The sequence below is a fragment of the Myxine glutinosa genome, chromosome 7 (assembly GCF_964187855.1).
Source record: "Myxine glutinosa chromosome 7, kmMyxGlut1.1, whole genome shotgun sequence".
In the NCBI taxonomy this organism is placed as follows: Eukaryota; Metazoa; Chordata; class Myxini; order Myxiniformes; family Myxinidae; genus Myxine; species Myxine glutinosa.
The window spans coordinates 28,599,123-28,616,592 of NC_136267.1; the positions used below are offsets into that span (position 1 = coordinate 28,599,123).

The 17,470-nt window shown below is 33.8% G+C and overlaps 1 protein-coding gene across 1 annotated transcript in view; it reads right to left on the reverse strand.

The window, feature by feature from the left end:
• Window positions 1-2,661: 2,661 nt before the first annotated feature.
• LOC144892909 (CST complex subunit CTC1-like) overlaps window positions 2,662-17,470 on the reverse strand; it is an 85,181-nt gene continuing 70,372 nt past the window's right edge. The window contains exon 9 of the mRNA XM_078781380.1: window positions 2,662-3,738. Coding sequence (XP_078637506.1) covers window positions 3,581-3,738 — 158 coding nt within the window. The 3' untranslated portion in view covers window positions 2,662-3,580. The remainder of the gene's footprint in view (window positions 3,739-17,470) is intronic.

Genomic DNA, 17,470 nt, shown 5'->3' on the forward strand with positions numbered 1-17,470 from the left:
TTGCTGTGACAGACAATCAGTGACATGGTTCTTTTAACAAATAAATCACCAAAGTGTAAAAGAAACTCACCAGATTGATATACTGAGTTAAGAAAGTAAACCCAAGTCAAGAAAAAAAAAAATTCCATATTAAATGCCAAGTCTGTATATATACACATACTAATACAAATAAAAAAACGAATACTCGTGCTGCAAACACCAATTGCCAAAGCAACTGAATAACAGTACTAAACTGGAGAGTTAATAGAAAGCAATACCCCACACAGTGTTCAAGTATATACAGGAAAGCCTTAGCGCTCACGCGGGTTGACTTACAGACTTACAGTAGTTGACAACGTGAAGGTGAAGGGTTGACGTACGTTGACAGGAGGTAAAAGTTAACCAGGAAACTCACACTCTCACACAAATGTTTCATCATATGCCAACTGTTATTGCATCAGACAAAGCCATACTGGTCTTACTGTTGTAAAGGGTAGTCCAACATCCCTCTCATAAGAGACCCTATCACATGGATATGTTACAAGTGTGATGCAACACGAATTATGAAGTTGCATAACAATCATAGCGATGTGTGGATCGTCTCTCAGTACGACAAACTGGTGGTGTGACTGCCCATGTAGAGAGTGTTTCCAGCTGCAAAGCTCAGGATGGTTATTCAGCCGAGTCTTGTGACTGAGCTCATGCTGTGGAGTGATTAGACAGCTGGTCTTCCTCGGAAAATGGGGCGACAAGAGGACGAGGTTCACAGGTCTTCCGGAGGTGTTTGCGGTTGCAGCGGTAAACCTGGCCGGCTTGCATCATGACGTATAAACAGGGCGAATGATTTGTAGTAATGACAAGTGCTGGCTCCCAGACCTGCTTAATGCTGATGCTTTCACCCAGAGTAAGTGGTGGGAGCTTTTTGGAGTTCTGATCGAAATTCTATTCGCAACCTGCTGACACCGTCCCAATAGCTGATGTATAGTTAGTGTATCGTTCCAAAAGTCGTTCTGTCATAGGTAGTCTGTCTCAGAGCCTTTGGTTCATCAGTAGGAATAGGGTAGTCCTGATATGGGAGTGTTCCTGCAAGTGAAGAGGGTCAAATGCCAATTGTCACCAGATTATGGAGCCCTTGTTTGTGAGTCTGTATTGTATGTTCAGCTTGTCCATTCGGTTGGGCATACTGCATGTGTGGGTTTTAAGTCGGAATGTAGAATCCCCATTTTTGAGCGTTCAACTCTTCAACTCTGCACTTAGGAATGGCATGTTGATAGATATCCGCGACTGAGGAATTCTGTGTCTCGCAAATGTTGACTTCAGTACATCAATGATGTGCTTTGCAGAGAGTTTAAGAACGTGAATAACTTCTGGGTATTTTGAGAAGCAGTCTACTTTGTTGTTCTACTCCTTTTCCCTTTGTGAGGGGTGACGTCCGATGGCACCAAACTCCTGCCCTGCCTTGACCACAATACTCATCCACTTCCCTCTGTCCTCAGCCAATTCGCTCCACCCAAAAACCACCCCCACCTATCCTTACATCCCTCTTAACACAATCCTCCCATCTCAACCAGGGTCTACCTCTTTTCCTTCTACCTTGTTTCCTCAACCTATCCGCTCTCTTTGCCATTCTCTCTTCCCCCATCCACACAAAATGTCCAGCCCATTTTACCCAGCATTTCACCAATCTCCTCCCTCAGTTCATCAATTATCCTTATATCCACCCTCCTCACTCCCACAATCCTCCCGACCCAGTTCTCACAAATCTGCAGCCTCTGTTGTTGTCTCTCTGTCAGTGTCACCGTCTCCAGTCCGTAAAGGTAGGCCGGCATTATGCACGACATCAGAACTTTCCCTTTCAGTCTCCTTGAAATATTTCTGTCTGCCATTACTCCCTCCACCCTCCTCCATGCATTCACACACATACACACCTGAATCCTCCTCCACACCTTTGCCTCTGACTTACCATCCCCAGTCACTGTTCCACCCAGGTACTCAAACCTATATGCTTCACTGATCTCCTTCTCCTCTAACCTGATATTCAATTATTTTCTCTGCTGCCCAACCCACTCCACCTCCATGCTCATTTTCAGTCCGTTTCTCAAATGCCTCCTTACATTCCCATGTACTTCCTGCATCTCCCGCCCACTCTCCACCACAACAGCTATCAGGAAAGCTATGCCTGCAAATCCCACCGCTGCCACCATATAATGAATACAACTGAGGTCGAACCCAGGACACTTTATTACCCTGCATTCACGAAGTGAAAAGCAGGGTTAGGCATTCGGTTGCGTGCATACGAGCGTACGTGTCTGCATTTTAAAAATTCATTTTCTCGGCAAACGTTTGTCCGATTGACAGAAAATTTTACTATAGGAGTGCCTCCACCTGTAGAATTTCTTTATCCATAATTTTGACGTCATAGGTCACGTAGTATGGACGCCATCTTGGAAAAACGTTACACCTCTATATCTCTGAAACCACTCCATGGAAATAAAAAAATGAAACATGGCTCATTGGCAAGTATTGCCCATGGGGATTAAGATATGTTGATGATGATGTCATCGGTGCCTTAATTATGACGTCATAATTCGACAAGTACTGCACTTATCTGATCATTATGAAAACATTTTCTCAGCAACTGTTGGTCCGATGGACACGACATTTTCACCATAGGAGCGCCTCCTCATGTAGAATATTTTAATGACAATCATGACGTCATAGGTCATGCATTACAGGCACCATCTTGGAAAAACCGAAAAATGTTGCACCTCTATATCTCCAAAACCGCATAATGGAAAAAATTAAAACGTGGCTCATTGTAAAGAACTCTATATGGGGAATAGGTGTTGTTAATAATGACGTCATTGGTGCCATAATCATGGTCATAATTCGACAGGGACAATGATTAGTCTGATGAGTTTGAAATGTATTGAGCGTGATCTATGCAACAATTATATTAGAGAATATAAATTTATGATGTCATCGATCACGTGGTCTGGCAGCCATATTGGATCAAAGAAAAAAAAAAACCCTTCAAAAACAGCACCAAGGTGACTGTGCAGGGCAAGTATTCTATGATTACCATCTAGTTACCTTGAAGTATCCAAGGCCTTATGCATGTCATGTGATAGAATGACACCCTGCGAGTATTTTATATATTTATAATAAGTACGTGTTTCGGCCTACTTTGTGCCAAACTAAAGCAGACTATCCATACATTCACATTTTGCATTTGTTCAATTGCAGTTCTTCTTTTATTTATTCACCGTTTCCATCTTGTTGGTGATAATTCATGTTAATTGACATTGTCAAACTTATGGTCACAAAGCACTTAAATGTGATGATATTGCTGTGATAGTCAGCTTTAGTTTGTTGCTTCATGAACGTGTTGAGATTGCTGCGAAATAACATATCTTTCAAACAAATGCGTCAACATATCTACAAGGTAATCAGACTCAGACTCCACAGAACCAGAAATGAGTGACGTAAACAGAAGGTGAAAAAGAGACTGGACTGCAAATGATGAATGGCTGTTTGTAATTTAATTCAACAACTATGTGACAGTGAGTGTGATACATTCTGCATGACGGAACATGTGGTCTCAGTGAGTGGACTGCTCGGCTTCATGCAAGTGCTGCCAGTGAGACACGAGAGCTTTCCAATCGCTGGGAGTAATGTTTTTCACAAACAGCACCGGAGAGGACAAAAGTTGGGTGGCGTAACGCATCTCGCCAAGCTGGAAAGTTTTCTCGGAAACATCTGCAGGGCACAGGATGCGGGTCATGAATGTGCCGTCAGGGGTTAGCATGAAATGTAATAATGGTTGGGAGTGGAGGGGGAAGAAGAGAAAAGTGAGATGCATGGAAACACATCACATGCCACAAAGTGTATAAGAGAAAGCTGTTTTTGTATAAGAGAAAGTGTAGAAGAGAAAGTGTATAAGAGAAAGTGTATAACAGAAAGTGTATAAGAGAAAGCTGTTTTTGTATAAGAGAAAGTGTATAAGGGAAAGTGTATAAGAGAAAGTGTACAAGGGAAAGTGTATTAGAGAGCTGTTTATGTATAAGAGAAAGTGTATAAGAGAAAGTGTATAACAGAAAGTGTATAAGAGAGCTGTTTTTGTATAAGCGAAAGTGTATAAGAGAGCTGTTTTTGTATAAGAGAAAGTGTATAAGAGAGCTGTTTTTGTATAAGAGAAAGTGTATAAGAGAGCTGTTTTTGTATAAGAGAAAGTGCATAAGAGAAAGTGTATAAGAGAAAGTGTATAACAGAAAGTGTATAACAGAAAGTGCAAAAGAGAGCTGTTTTTGTATAAGAGAAAGTGTATAAGGGAAAGTGTATAAGAGAAAGTGTATAAGAGAAAGTGTATAAGAGAGCTGTTTTTGTATAAGAGAAAGTGTATAAGGGAAAGTGTATAAGAGAAAGTGTAAAAGAGAAAGTGTATAAGGGAAAGTGTATAAGAGAAAGTGTATAAGAGAAAGTGTATAAGGGAAAGTGTATAAGAGAAAGTGTATAAGAGAAAGTGTATAAGGGAAAGTGTATAAGAGAAAGTGTATAAGAGAAAGTGTATAAGAGAGCTGTTTTTGTATAGGAGAAAGTGTATAAGGGAAAGTGTATAAGAGAAAGTGTATAAGGGAAAGTGTATAAGAGAGCTGTTTTTGTATAAGCGAAAGTGTATAAGAGAGCTGTTTTTGTAGAAGAGAAAGTGTATAATAGAGCTGTTTTTGTATAAGAGAAAGTGCATAAGAGAAAGTGTATAAGAGAAAGTGTAAAACAGAAAGTGTATAAGAGAGCTGTTTTTGTATAAGAGAAAGTGTATAAGGGAAAGTGTATAAGAGAAAGTGTATAAGAGAGCTGTTTTTGTATAAGAGAAAGTGTATAAGGGAAAGTGTATAAGAGAAAGTGTATAAGAGAAAGTGTATAATAGAGCTGTTTAAGTATAAGAGAAAGTGTATGAGAGATGTTTTTGTATAAGAGAAAGTGTATAAGAGAGATGTTTTTGTATAAGACAAAGTGTATAAGAGAAAGTGTAGAAGAGAGCTGTTTTTGTATAAGAGAAAGTGTATAAGAGAGCTGTTTTTGTATAAGAGAAAGTGTATGAGAGCTGTTTTTGTATAAGAGAAAGTGTATAAGAGAGCTGTTTTTGTATAAGAGAAAGTGTATAAGGGAAAGTGTATAAGAGAAAGTGTATAAGAGAAAGTGTATAAGAGAGCTGTTTTTGTATAAGAGAAAGTGTATAAGAGAAAGTGTATAAGAGAGCTGTTTTTGTATAAGAGAAAGTGTATGAGAGATGTTTTTGTATAAGAGAAAGTGTATAAGAGAGATGTTTTTGTATAAGAGAAAGTCTATAAGAGAACTGTTTTTGTATAAGAGAAAGTGTATAAGAGAGCTGTTTTTGTATAAGAGAAAGTGTATAAGAGAGCTGTTTTTGTATAAGAGAAAGTGTATATAGTGGGGCGGCTTAGCCCAAATATTCAAAAGAATTGTGCATTTTGTGATACAAGCACCAAATTTGGCACAAATGTACATTAATATGTTGCGAATATTTTCAGATATTGGGCCACTTGAAATTCCGTAATTTTTTTTTTCAAATTTTTTCAAATTTCGTAATTTCAAATTTTTCGGGTGACACCGTCACAATTTCGGTCTTCGAGGCCGGCCGATAGGCAAAGTGTGACCGGAAGGGACGAGGTTCTCCTGACCACGTGGCCCTCGATCTGGGAAGCGAGAGGCGTTCCATTCGTGGACGCGCCCCTCAGGCCCGACTTTTGGGCGGCCCCGGCAGGCCGTTTGTTTTGACGTTCCGTGACAGGCCCCGCACCCCCACCTCCGGGCCGACCGGAAGCTTGTGCTGAGTACATCATACCTGAACAACTCAGTGAGGCAGAACACAGCAGTGCACACCAGGGTGACCCCTTCAGTGCATAAACCAATTAACCTGTCCACTGCAGGGCATATAGAAATGAAGTTATTTTCTGCATATAATAATAATATAAGTTCAGTTCTATATAACAATTTCTGTTATCACCACTACCACTACAACTACCACGACTACAAGCTTTGTCTGGAATTTTGTGGACTAACAGACAAACAGACATACAGACAAGCTGGGATCAAAACATTACCTCCTTCCACCATTGAGTGTAGAGGTAAACATCATGGAAATTATATCATGCCCTAGATTTAATTCATGCTTACCCGTGTATTTGCTTCACTGGTTCACAAGGTCTTTTGCATACATGTAATTCAGACTCTCGTCTTCATTGCTGACCACACAATGTTCGCAACATATTAATGTACATTTGTGCCAAATTTGGTGCTTGTATCACAAAATGCACAATTCTTTTGAATATTTGGGCGAAGCCGCCCCACTATATCGGCCGGCCTCGAAGACCGAAATTGTGACGGTGTCACCTGAAAAATTTGAAATTACGAAATTTGAAAAAATTTGAAAAAAAAAATTACGGAATTTCAAGTGGCCCAATATCTGAAAATGTTCGCAACATATTAATGTACATTTGTGCCAAATTTGGTGCTTGTATCACAAAATGCACAACAGGTTTGCTATGCTGCTACACTATAAGGGAAAGTGTATAAGAGAAAGTGTATAAGAGAAAGTGTATAAGAGAGCTGTTTTTGTATAAGACAAAGTGTATAAGAGAAAGTGTACAAGGGAAAGTGTATAAGAGAAAGTGTATAACAGAAAGTGTATTAGAGAAAGTGTATAAGAGAAAGTGTATAAGGGAAAGTGTATAAGAGAGCTGTTTTTGTATCAGAGAAAGTGTATAAGGGAAAGTGTATAAGAGAAAGTGTATAACAGAAAGTGTATAAGAGAGCTGTTTTTGTATAAGAGAAAGTGTATAAGAGAAAGTGTATAAGAGAAAGTGTATAACAGAAAGTGTATAAGAGAACGTGTATAAGAGAAAGTGTATAAGAGAAAGTGTATAACAGAAAGTGTATAAGAGCTGTTTTTGTATAAGAGAAAGTGTATAATGGAAAGTGTAAAAGAGAAAGTGTATAAGAGAGCTGTTTTTGTATAAGAGAAAGTGTATAAGGGAAAGTGTATAAGAGAAAGTGTATAAGAGAAAGTGTATAAGAGAGCTGTTTTTGTATAAGAGAAAGTGTATAAGAGAGCTGTTTTTGTATAAGAGAAAGTGTATAAGAGAAAGTGTATAAGAGAAAGTGTATAACAGAAAGTGTATAAGAGAGCTGTTTTTGTATAAGAGAAAGTGTACAAGAGAAAGTGTACAAGAGAAAGTGTATAAGAGAAAGTGTATAAGAGAAAGTGTATAAGAGAAAGTGTATAAGAGAAAGTGTATAAGAGAAAGTGTATAAGAGAAAGTGTATAAGAGAAAGTGTATAAGAGAAAGTGTATAAGAGAAAGTGTATAAGAGAAAGTGTATAAGAGAAAGTGTATAAGAGAAAGTGTATAAGAGAAAGTGTATAAGAGAAAGTGTATAAGAGAGCTGTTTTTGTATAAGAGAAAGTGTATAAGGGAAAGTGTATAAGAGAAAGTGTATAAGAGAAAGTGTATAAGAGAGCTGTTTAAGTATAAGAGAAAGTGTATGAGAGATGTTTTTGTATAAGAGAAAGTATATAAGAGAGATGTTTTTGTATAAGACAAAGTGTATAAGAGAAAGTGTATAAGAGAGCTGTTTTTGTATAAGAGAAAGTGTATAAGAGAGCTGTTTTTGTATAAGAGAAAGTGTATGAGAGCTGTTTTTGTATAAGAGAAAGTGTATAAGAGAGCTGTTTTTGTATAAGAGAAAGTGTATAAGGGAAAGTGTAAAAGAGAAAGTGTATAAGAGAAAGTGTATGAGAGCTGTTTTTGTATAAGAGAAAGTGTATAAGAGAAAGTGTATAAGAGAGCTGTTTTTGTATAAGAGAAAGTGTATGAGAGATGTTTTTGTATAAGAGAAAGTGTATAAGAGAGATGTTTTTGTATAAGAGAAAGTGTATAAGAGAACTGTTTTTGTATAAGAGAAAGTGTATAAGAGAGCTGTTTTTGTATAAGAGAAAGTGTATAAGAGAGCTGTTTTTGTATAAGAGAAAGTGTATAAGGGAAAGTGTATAAGAGAAAGTGTATAAGAGAAAGTGTATAAGAGAGCTGTTTTTGTATAAGAGAAAGTGTATAAGAGAAAGTGTACAAGGGAAAGTGTATAAGAGAAAGTGTATAACAGAAAGTGTATTAGAGAAAGTGTATAAGAGAAAGTGTATAAGGGAAAGTGTATAAGAGAGCTGTTTTTGTATCAGAGAAAGTGTATAAGGGAAAGTGTATAAGAGAAAGTGTATAACAGAAAGTGTATAAGAGTGCTGTTTTTGTTTAAGAGAAAGTGTATAAGAGAAAGTGTATAAGAGAACGTGTATAAGAGAACGTGTATAAGAGAAAGTGTATAAGAGAAAGTGTATAAGAGAAAGTGTATAACAGAAAGTGTATTAGAGAAAGTGTATAAGAGAAAGTGTATAAGGGAAAGTGTATAAGAGAGCTGTTTTTGTATCAGAGAAAGTGTATAAGGGAAAGTGTATAAGAGAAAGTGTATAACAGAAAGTGTATAAGAGTGCTGTTTTTGTATAAGAGAAAGTGTATAAGAGAAAGTGTATAAGAGAACGTGTATAAGAGAAAGTGTATAAGAGAAAGTGTATAACAGAAAGTGTATAAGAGAGCTGTTTTTGTATAAGAGAAAGTGTATAAGAGAAAGTGTATAAGAGAAAGTGTATAACAGAAAGTGTATAAGAGAACGTGTATAAGAGAAAGTGTATAAGAGAAAGTGTATAACAGAAAGTGTATAAGAGCTGTTTTTGTATAAGAGAAAGTGTATAAGGGAAAGTGTAAAAGAGAAAGTGTATAAGAGAGCTGTTTTTGTAAAAGAGAAAGTGTATAAGGGAAAGTGTATAAGAGAAAGTGTATAAGAGAAAGTGTATAAGAGAGCTGTTTTTGTATAAGAGAAAGTGTATAAGAGAGATGTTTTTGTATAAGAGAAAGTGTATAAGAGAACTGTTTTTGTATAAGAGAAAGTGTATAAGAGAGATGTTTTTGTATAAGAGAAAGTGTATAAGAGAGCTGTTTTTGTATAAGAGAAAGTGTATAAGAGAGCTGTTTTTGTATAAGAGAAAGTGTATAAGAGAGATGTTTTTGTATAAGAGAAAGTGTATAAGAGAACTGTTTTTGTATAAGAGAAAGTGTATAAGAGAGCTGTTTTTGTATAAGAGAAAGTGTATAAGGGAAAGTGTATAAGAGAAAGTGTATAAGAGAAAGTGTATAAGAGAGCTGTTTTTGTATAAGAGAAAGTGTATAAGAGAAAGTGTACAAGGGAAAGTGTATAAGAGAAAGTGTATAACAGAAAGTGTATTAGAGAAAGTGTATAAGAGAAAGTGTATAAGGGAAAGTGTATAAGAGAGCTGTTTTTGTATCAGAGAAAGTGTATAAGGGAAAGTGTATAAGAGAAAGTGTATAACAGAAAGTGTATAAGAGTGCTGTTTTTGTTTAAGAGAAAGTGTATAAGAGAAAGTGTATAAGAGAACGTGTATAAGAGAACGTGTATAAGAGAAAGTGTATAAGAGAAAGTGTATAAGAGAAAGTGTATAACAGAAAGTGTATTAGAGAAAGTGTATAAGAGAAAGTGTATAAGGGAAAGTGTATAAGAGAGCTGTTTTTGTATCAGAGAAAGTGTATAAGGGAAAGTGTATAAGAGAAAGTGTATAACAGAAAGTGTATAAGAGTGCTGTTTTTGTATAAGAGAAAGTGTATAAGAGAAAGTGTATAAGAGAACGTGTATAAGAGAAAGTGTATAAGAGAAAGTGTATAACAGAAAGTGTATAAGAGAGCTGTTTTTGTATAAGAGAAAGTGTATAAGAGAAAGTGTATAAGAGAAAGTGTATAACAGAAAGTGTATAAGAGAACGTGTATAAGAGAAAGTGTATAAGAGAAAGTGTATAACAGAAAGTGTATAAGAGCTGTTTTTGTATAAGAGAAAGTGTATAAGGGAAAGTGTAAAAGAGAAAGTGTATAAGAGAGCTGTTTTTGTAAAAGAGAAAGTGTATAAGGGAAAGTGTATAAGAGAAAGTGTATAAGAGAAAGTGTATAAGAGAGCTGTTTTTGTATAAGAGAAAGTGTATAAGAGAGCTGTTTTTGTATAAGAGAAAGTGTATAAGAGAAAGTGTATAAGAGAAAGTGTATAACAGAAAGTGTATAAGAGAGCTGTTTTTGTATAAGAGAAAGTGTACAAGAGAAAGTGTACAAGAGAAAGTGTATAAGAGAAAGTGTATAAGAGAAAGTGTATAAGAGAAAGTGTATAAGAGAAAGTGTATAAGAGAAAGTGTATAAGAGAAAGTGTATAAGAGAAAGTGTATAAGAGAAAGTGTATAAGAGAAAGTGTATAAGAGAAAGTGTATAAGAGAAAGTGTATAAGAGAAAGTGTATAAGAGAAAGTGTATAAGAGAGCTGTTTTTGTATAAGAGAAAGTGTATAAGGGAAAGTGTATAAGAGAAAGTGTATAAGAGAAAGTGTATAAGAGAGCTGTTTAAGTATAAGAGAAAGTGTATGAGAGATGTTTTTGTATAAGAGAAAGTATATAAGAGAGATGTTTTTGTATAAGACAAAGTGTATAAGAGAAAGTGTATAAGAGAGCTGTTTTTGTATAAGAGAAAGTGTATAAGAGAGCTGTTTTTGTATAAGAGAAAGTGTATGAGAGCTGTTTTTGTATAAGAGAAAGTGTATAAGAGAGCTGTTTTTGTATAAGAGAAAGTGTATAAGGGAAAGTGTATAAGAGAAAGTGTATAAGAGAAAGTGTATGAGAGCTGTTTTTGTATAAGAGAAAGTGTATAAGAGAAAGTGTATAAGAGAGCTGTTTTTGTATAAGAGAAAGTGTATGAGAGATGTTTTTGTATAAGAGAAAGTGTATAAGAGAGATGTTTTTGTATAAGAGAAAGTGTATAAGAGAACTGTTTTTGTATAAGAGAAAGTGTATAAGAGAGCTGTTTTTGTATAAGAGAAAGTGTATAAGAGAGCTGTTTTTGTATAAGAGAAAGTGTATAAGAGAAAGTGTATAAGAGAAAGTGTATAACAGAAAGTGTATAAGAGAGCTGTTTTTGTATAAGAGAAAGTGTACAAGAGAAAGTGTACAAGAGAAAGTGTATAAGAGAAAGTGTATAAGAGAAAGTGTATAAGAGAAAGTGTATAAGAGAAAGTGTATAAGAGAAAGTGTAAAAGAGAAAGTGTATAAGAGAAAGTGTATAAGAGAAAGTGTATAAGAGAAAGTGTATAAGAGAAAGTGTATAAGAGAAAGTGTATAAGAGAAAGTGTATAAGAGAAAGTGTATAAGAGAGCTGTTTTTGTATAAGAGAAAGTGTATAAGGGAAAGTGTATAAGAGAAAGTGTATAAGAGAGCTGTTTTTGTATAAGAGAAAGTGTATAAGAGAAAGTGTACAAGGGAAAGTGTATAAGAGAAAGTGTATAACAGAAAGTGTATTAGAGAAAGTGTATAAGAGAAAGTGTATAAGGGAAAGTGTATAAGAGAGCTGTTTTTGTATCAGAGAAAGTGTATAAGGGAAAGTGTATAAGAGAAAGTGTATAACAGAAAGTGTATAAGAGTGCTGTTTTTGTATAAGAGAAAGTGTATAAGAGAAAGTGTATAAGAGAACGTGTATAAGAGAACGTGTATAAGAGAAAGTGTATAAGAGAAAGTGTATAACAGAAAGTGTATAAGAGAGCTGTTTTTGTATAAGAGAAAGTGTATAAGAGAAAGTGTATAAGAGAAAGTGTATAAGAGAAAGTGTATAAGAGAACGTGTATAAGAGAAAGTGTATAAGAGAAAGTGTATAACAGAAAGTGTATAAGAGCTGTTTTTGTATAAGAGAAAGTGTATAAGGGAAAGTGTAAAAGAGAAAGTGTATAAGAGAGCTGTTTTTGTATAAGAGAAAGTGTATAAGGGAAAGTGTATAAGAGAAAGTGTATAAGAGAGCTGTTTTTGTATAAGAGAAAGTGTATAAGAGAGCTGTTTTTGTATAAGAGAAAGTGTATAAGAGAAAGTGTATAAGAGAAAGTGTATAACAGAAAGTGTATAAGAGAGCTGTTTTTGTATAAGAGAAAGTGTACAAGAGAAAGTGTACAAGAGAAAGTGTATAAGAGAAAGTGTATAAGAGAAAGTGTATAAGAGAAAGTGTATAACAGAAAGTGTATAAGAGAGCTGTTTTTGTATAAGGGAAAGTGTATAAGAGAGCTGTTTTTGTATAAGAGAAAGTGTATAAGGGAAAGTGTAGAAGAGAGCTGTTTTTGTATAAGAGAAAGTGTATAAGGGAAAGTGTATAAGAGAAAGTGTATTAGAGAAAGTGTATAAGAGAGCTGTTTTTGTATAAGAGAAAGTGTATAAGAGAGCTGTTTTTGTATAAGAGAAAGTGTATAAGAGAAAGTGTATAAGAGAAAGTGTATAACAGAAAGTGTAGAAGAGAGCTGTTTTTGTATAAGAGAAAGTGTACAAGAGAAAGTGTACAAGAGAAAGTGTATAAGAGAAAGTGTATAAGAGAAAGTGTATAAGAGAAAGTGTATAACAGAAAGTGTATAAGAGAGCTGTTTTTGTATAAGGGAAAGTGTATAAGAGAGCTGTTTTTGTATAAGAGAAAGTGTATAAGGGAAAGTGTATAAGAGAGCTGTTTTTGTATAAGAGAAAGTGTATAAGAGAAAGTGTATAAGAGAAAGTGTATAACAGAAAGTGTATAAGAGAAAGCGTATAACAGAAAGTGTATAAGAGAAAGTGTATAAGAGAGCTGTTTTTGTATAAGAGAAAGTGTATGAGAGATGTTTTTGTATAAGAGAAAGTGTATAAGAGAGATGTTTTTGTATAAGAGAAAGTGTATAAGAGAGCTGTTTTTGTATAAGAGAAAGTGTATAAGAGAGCTGTTTTTGTATAAGAGAAAGTGTATAAGAGAGCTGTTTTTGTATAAGAGAAAGTGTATAAGGGAAAGTGTATAAGAGAAAGTGTATAAGAGAGCTGTTTTTGTATAAGAGAAAGTGTATAAGAGAAAGTGTACAAGGGAAAGTGTATAAGAGAAAGTGTAGAACAGAAAGTGTATTAGAGAAAGTGTATAAGAGAAAGTGTATAAGGGAAAGTGTATAAGAGAGCTGTTTTTGTATCAGAGAAAGTGTATAAGGGAAAGTGTATAAGAGAAAGTGTATAACAGAAAGTGTATAAGAGTGCTGTTTTTGTATAAGAGAAAGTGTATAAGAGAAAGTGTATAAGAGAACGTGTATAAGAGAAAGTGTATAAGAGAAAGTGTATAACAGAAAGTGTATAAGAGAGCTGTTTTTGTATAAGAGAAAGTGTATAAGAGAAAGTGTATAAGAGAAAGTGTATAAGAGAAAGTGTATAAGAGAACGTGTATAAGAGAAAGTGTATAAGAGAAAGTGCATAACAGAAAGTGTATAAGAGCTGTTTTTGTATAAGAGAAAGTGTATAAGGGAAAGTGTAAAAGAGAAAGTGTATAAGAGAGCTGTTTTTGTATAAGAGAAAGTGTATAAGGGAAAGTGTATAAGAGAAAGTGTATAAGAGAAAGTGTATAACAGAAAGTGTATAAGAGAGCTGTTTTTGTAAAAGAGAAAGTGTATAAGAGAAAGTGTATAAGAGAAAGTGTATAACAGAAAGTGTATAAGAGAAAGTGTATAAGAGAAAGTGTATTACAGAAAGTGTATAAGAGAGCTGTTTTTGTACAAGGGAAAATGTATAAGAGAGCTGTTTTTGTATAAGAGAAAGTGTATAACAGAAAGTGTATAAGAGAGCTGTTTTTGTATAAGAGAAAGTGTATAAGAGAAAGTGTACAAGAGAAAGTGTACAAGAGAAAGTGTATAAGAGAAAGTGTATAAGAGAAAGTGTATAACAGAAAGTGTATAAGAGAGCTGTTTTTGTATAAGGGAAAGTGTATAAGAGAGCTGTTTTTGTATAAGAGAAAGTGTATAAGGGAAAGTGTATAAGAGAGCTGTTTTTGTATAAGAGAAAGTGTATAAGAGCAAGCTGTTTTTGTATAACAGAAAGTGTATAAGAGAAAGCGTATAACAGAAAGTGTATAAGAGAAAGCTGTTTTTGTATAAGAGAAAGTGTATAAGAGAAAGCTGTTTTTGTATAAGAGAAAGTGTATAAGAGAAAGTGTATAACAGAAAGTGTATAAGAGAAAGCTGTTTTTGTATAAGAGAAAGTGTATAAGAGAAATTGTATAAGGGAAAGTGTATAAGAGAAAGTGTATAAGAGAAAGTGTATAAGAGAAAGTGTATAAGAGAAAGTGTATAAGGGAAAGTGTATAAGAGAAAGTGTATAAGAGAAAGTGTATAAGGGAAAGTGTATAAGGGAAAGTGTATAACAGAAAGTGTATAAGAGAAAGCTGTTTTTGTATAAGAGAAAGTGTATAAGAGAAAGTGTATAAGGGAAAGTGTAGAAGAGAAAGTGTATAACAGAAAGTGTATAAGAGAAAGTGTATAAGAGAAAGTGTATAACAGAAAGTGTATAAGAGAAAGTGTATAAGAGAAAGTGTATAAGAGAAAGTGTATAAGAGAAAGTGTATAAGAGAAAGTGTATAACAGAAAGTGTATAAGAGAAAGTGTATAACAGAAAGTGTATAAGAGAAAGTGTATAAGAGAAAGTGTATAAGAGAAAGTGTATAACAGAAAGTGTATAAGAGAAAGTGTATAAGAGAAAGTGTATAAGAGAAAGTGTATAAGAGAAAGTGTATAACAGAAAGTGTATAACAGAAAGTGTATGAGAGAAAGTGTATAACAGAAAGTGTATAAGAGAAAGTGCATAAGAGAAAGTGTATAAGAGAAAGTGTATAACAGAAAGTGTATAAGAGAAAGTGTATAAGAGAAAGTGTATAAGAGAAAGTGTATAACAGAAAGTGTATAAGAGAAAGTGTATAAGGGAAAGTGTATAAGGGAAAGTGTATAACAGAAAGTGTATAAGAGAAAGCTGTTTTTGTATAAGAGAAAGTGTATAAGAGAAAGTGTATAAGGGAAAGTGTAGAAGAGAAAGTGTATAACAGAAAGTGTATAAGAGAAAGTGTATAAGAGAAAGTGTATAACAGAAAGTGTATAAGAGAAAGTGTATAAGAGAAAGTGTATAAGAGAAAGTGTATAAGGGAAAGTGTATAAGAGAAAGTGTATAAGAGAAAGTGTATAAGGGAAAGTGTATAAGGGAAAGTGTATAACAGAAAGTGTATAAGAGAAAGCTGTTTTTGTATAAGAGAAAGTGTATAAGAGAAAGTGTATAAGGGAAAGTGTAGAAGAGAAAGTGTATAACAGAAAGTGTATAAGAGAAAGTGTATAAGAGAAAGTGTATAACAGAAAGTGTATAAGAGAAAGTGTATAAGAGAAAGTGTATAAGAGAAAGTGTATAAGAGAAAGTGTATAAGAGAAAGTGTATAACAGAAAGTGTATAAGAGAAAGTGTATAACAGAAAGTGTATAAGAGAAAGTGTATAAGAGAAAGTGTATAAGAGAAAGTGTATAACAGAAAGTGTATAAGAGAAAGTGTATAAGAGAAAGTGTATAAGAGAAAGTGTATAAGAGAAAGTGTATAACAGAAAGTGTATAACAGAAAGTGTATGAGAGAAAGTGTATAACAGAAAGTGTATAAGAGAAAGTGCATAAGAGAAAGTGTATAAGAGAAAGTGTATAACAGAAAGTGTATAAGAGAAAGTGTATAAGAGAAAGTGTATAACAGAAAGTGTATAAGAGAAAGTGTATAAGGGAAAGTGTATAAGGGAAAGTGTATAACAGAAAGTGTATAAGAGAAAGCTGTTTTTGTATAAGAGAAAGTGTATAAGAGAAAGTGTATAAGGGAAAGTGTAGAAGAGAAAGTGTATAACAGAAAGTGTATAAGAGAAAGTGTATAAGAGAAAGTGTATAACAGAAAGTGTATAAGAGAAAGTGTATAAGAGAAAGTGTATAAGAGAAAGTGTATAAGAGAAAGTGTATAAGAGAAAGTGTATAACAGAAAGTGTATAAGAGAAAGTGTATAACAGAAAGTGTATAAGAGAAAGTGTATAAGAGAAAGTGTATAAGAGAAAGTGTATAACAGAAAGTGTATAAGAGAAAGTGTATAAGAGAAAGTGTATAAGAGAAAGTGTATGAGAGAAAGTGTATAACAGAAAGTGTATAACAGAAAGTGTATGAGAGAAAGTGTATAACAGAAAGTGTATAAGAGAAAGTGCATAAGAGAAAGTGTATAAGAGAAAGTGTATAACAGAAAGTGTATAAGAGAAAGTGTATAAGAGAAAGTGTATAAGAGAAAGTGTATAACAGAAAGTGTATAAGAGAAAGTGTATAACAGAAAGTGTATAACAGAAAGTGTATAAGAGAAAGTGTATAAGAGAAAGTGTATAAGAGAAAGTGTATAAGAGAAAGTGTATAACAGAAAGTGTATAAGAGAAAGTGTATAACAGAAAGTGTATAAGAGAAAGTGTATAAGAGAAAGTGTATAAGAGAAAGTGTATAACAGAAAGTGTATAAGAGAAAGTGTATAAGAGAAAGTGTATAAGAGAAAGTGTATAACAGAAAGTGTATAAGAGAAAGTGTATAATAGAAAGTGTATAAGAGAAAGCTGTTTTTGTATAAGAGAAAGTGTATGAGAGAAAGTGTATAAGAGAAAGTGTATAACAGAAAGTGTATAAGAGAAAGTGTATAAGAGAAAGTGTATAAGAGAAAGTGTATAACAGAAAGCGTATAAGAGAAAGTGTATAAGAGAAAGTGTATAACAGAAAGTGTATAAGAGAAAGTGTATAAGAGAAAGTGTATAAGAGAAAGTGTATAACAGAAAGTGTATAAGAGAAAGTGTATAAGAGAAAGTGTATAAGAGAAAGTGTATAAGAGAAAGTGTATAACAGAAAGTGTACAACAGAAAGTGTATAAGAGAGCTGTTTTTGTATAAGAGAAAGTGTATAAGGGAAAGTGTAGAAGAGAGCTGTTTTTGTATAAGAGAAAGTGTATAAGGGAAAGTGTAGAAGAAAGCTGTTTTTGTATAAGAGAAAGTGTAGAAGAGAAAGTGTATAAGAGAAAGTGTATAAGAGAAAGTGTATAACAGAAAGTGTATAAGAGCTGTTTTTGTATAAGAGAAAGTGTATAAGGGAAAGTGTATAAGGGAAACTGTATAAGAGCTGTTTTTGTATAAGAGAAAGTGTATAAGAGAAAGTGTATAAGAGAACGTGTATAAGAGAAAGTGTATAAGAGAAAGTGTATAAGGGAAAGTGTATAAGAGAAAGTGTATAAGAGAAAGTGTATAAGAGAAAGTGTATAAGAGAAAGTGTATAAGAGAAAGTGTATAAGGGAAAGTGTATAAGAGAAAGTGTATAAGAGAAAGTGTATAAGAGAAAGTGTATAAGAGAAAGTGTATAAGAGAAAGTGTATAAGAGAAAGTGTATAAGGGAAAGTGTATTAGGGAAAGTGTATAAGAGAAAGTGTATAAGGGAAAGTGTATAAGAGAAAGTGTATAAGAGAAAGTGTATAAGAGAAAGTG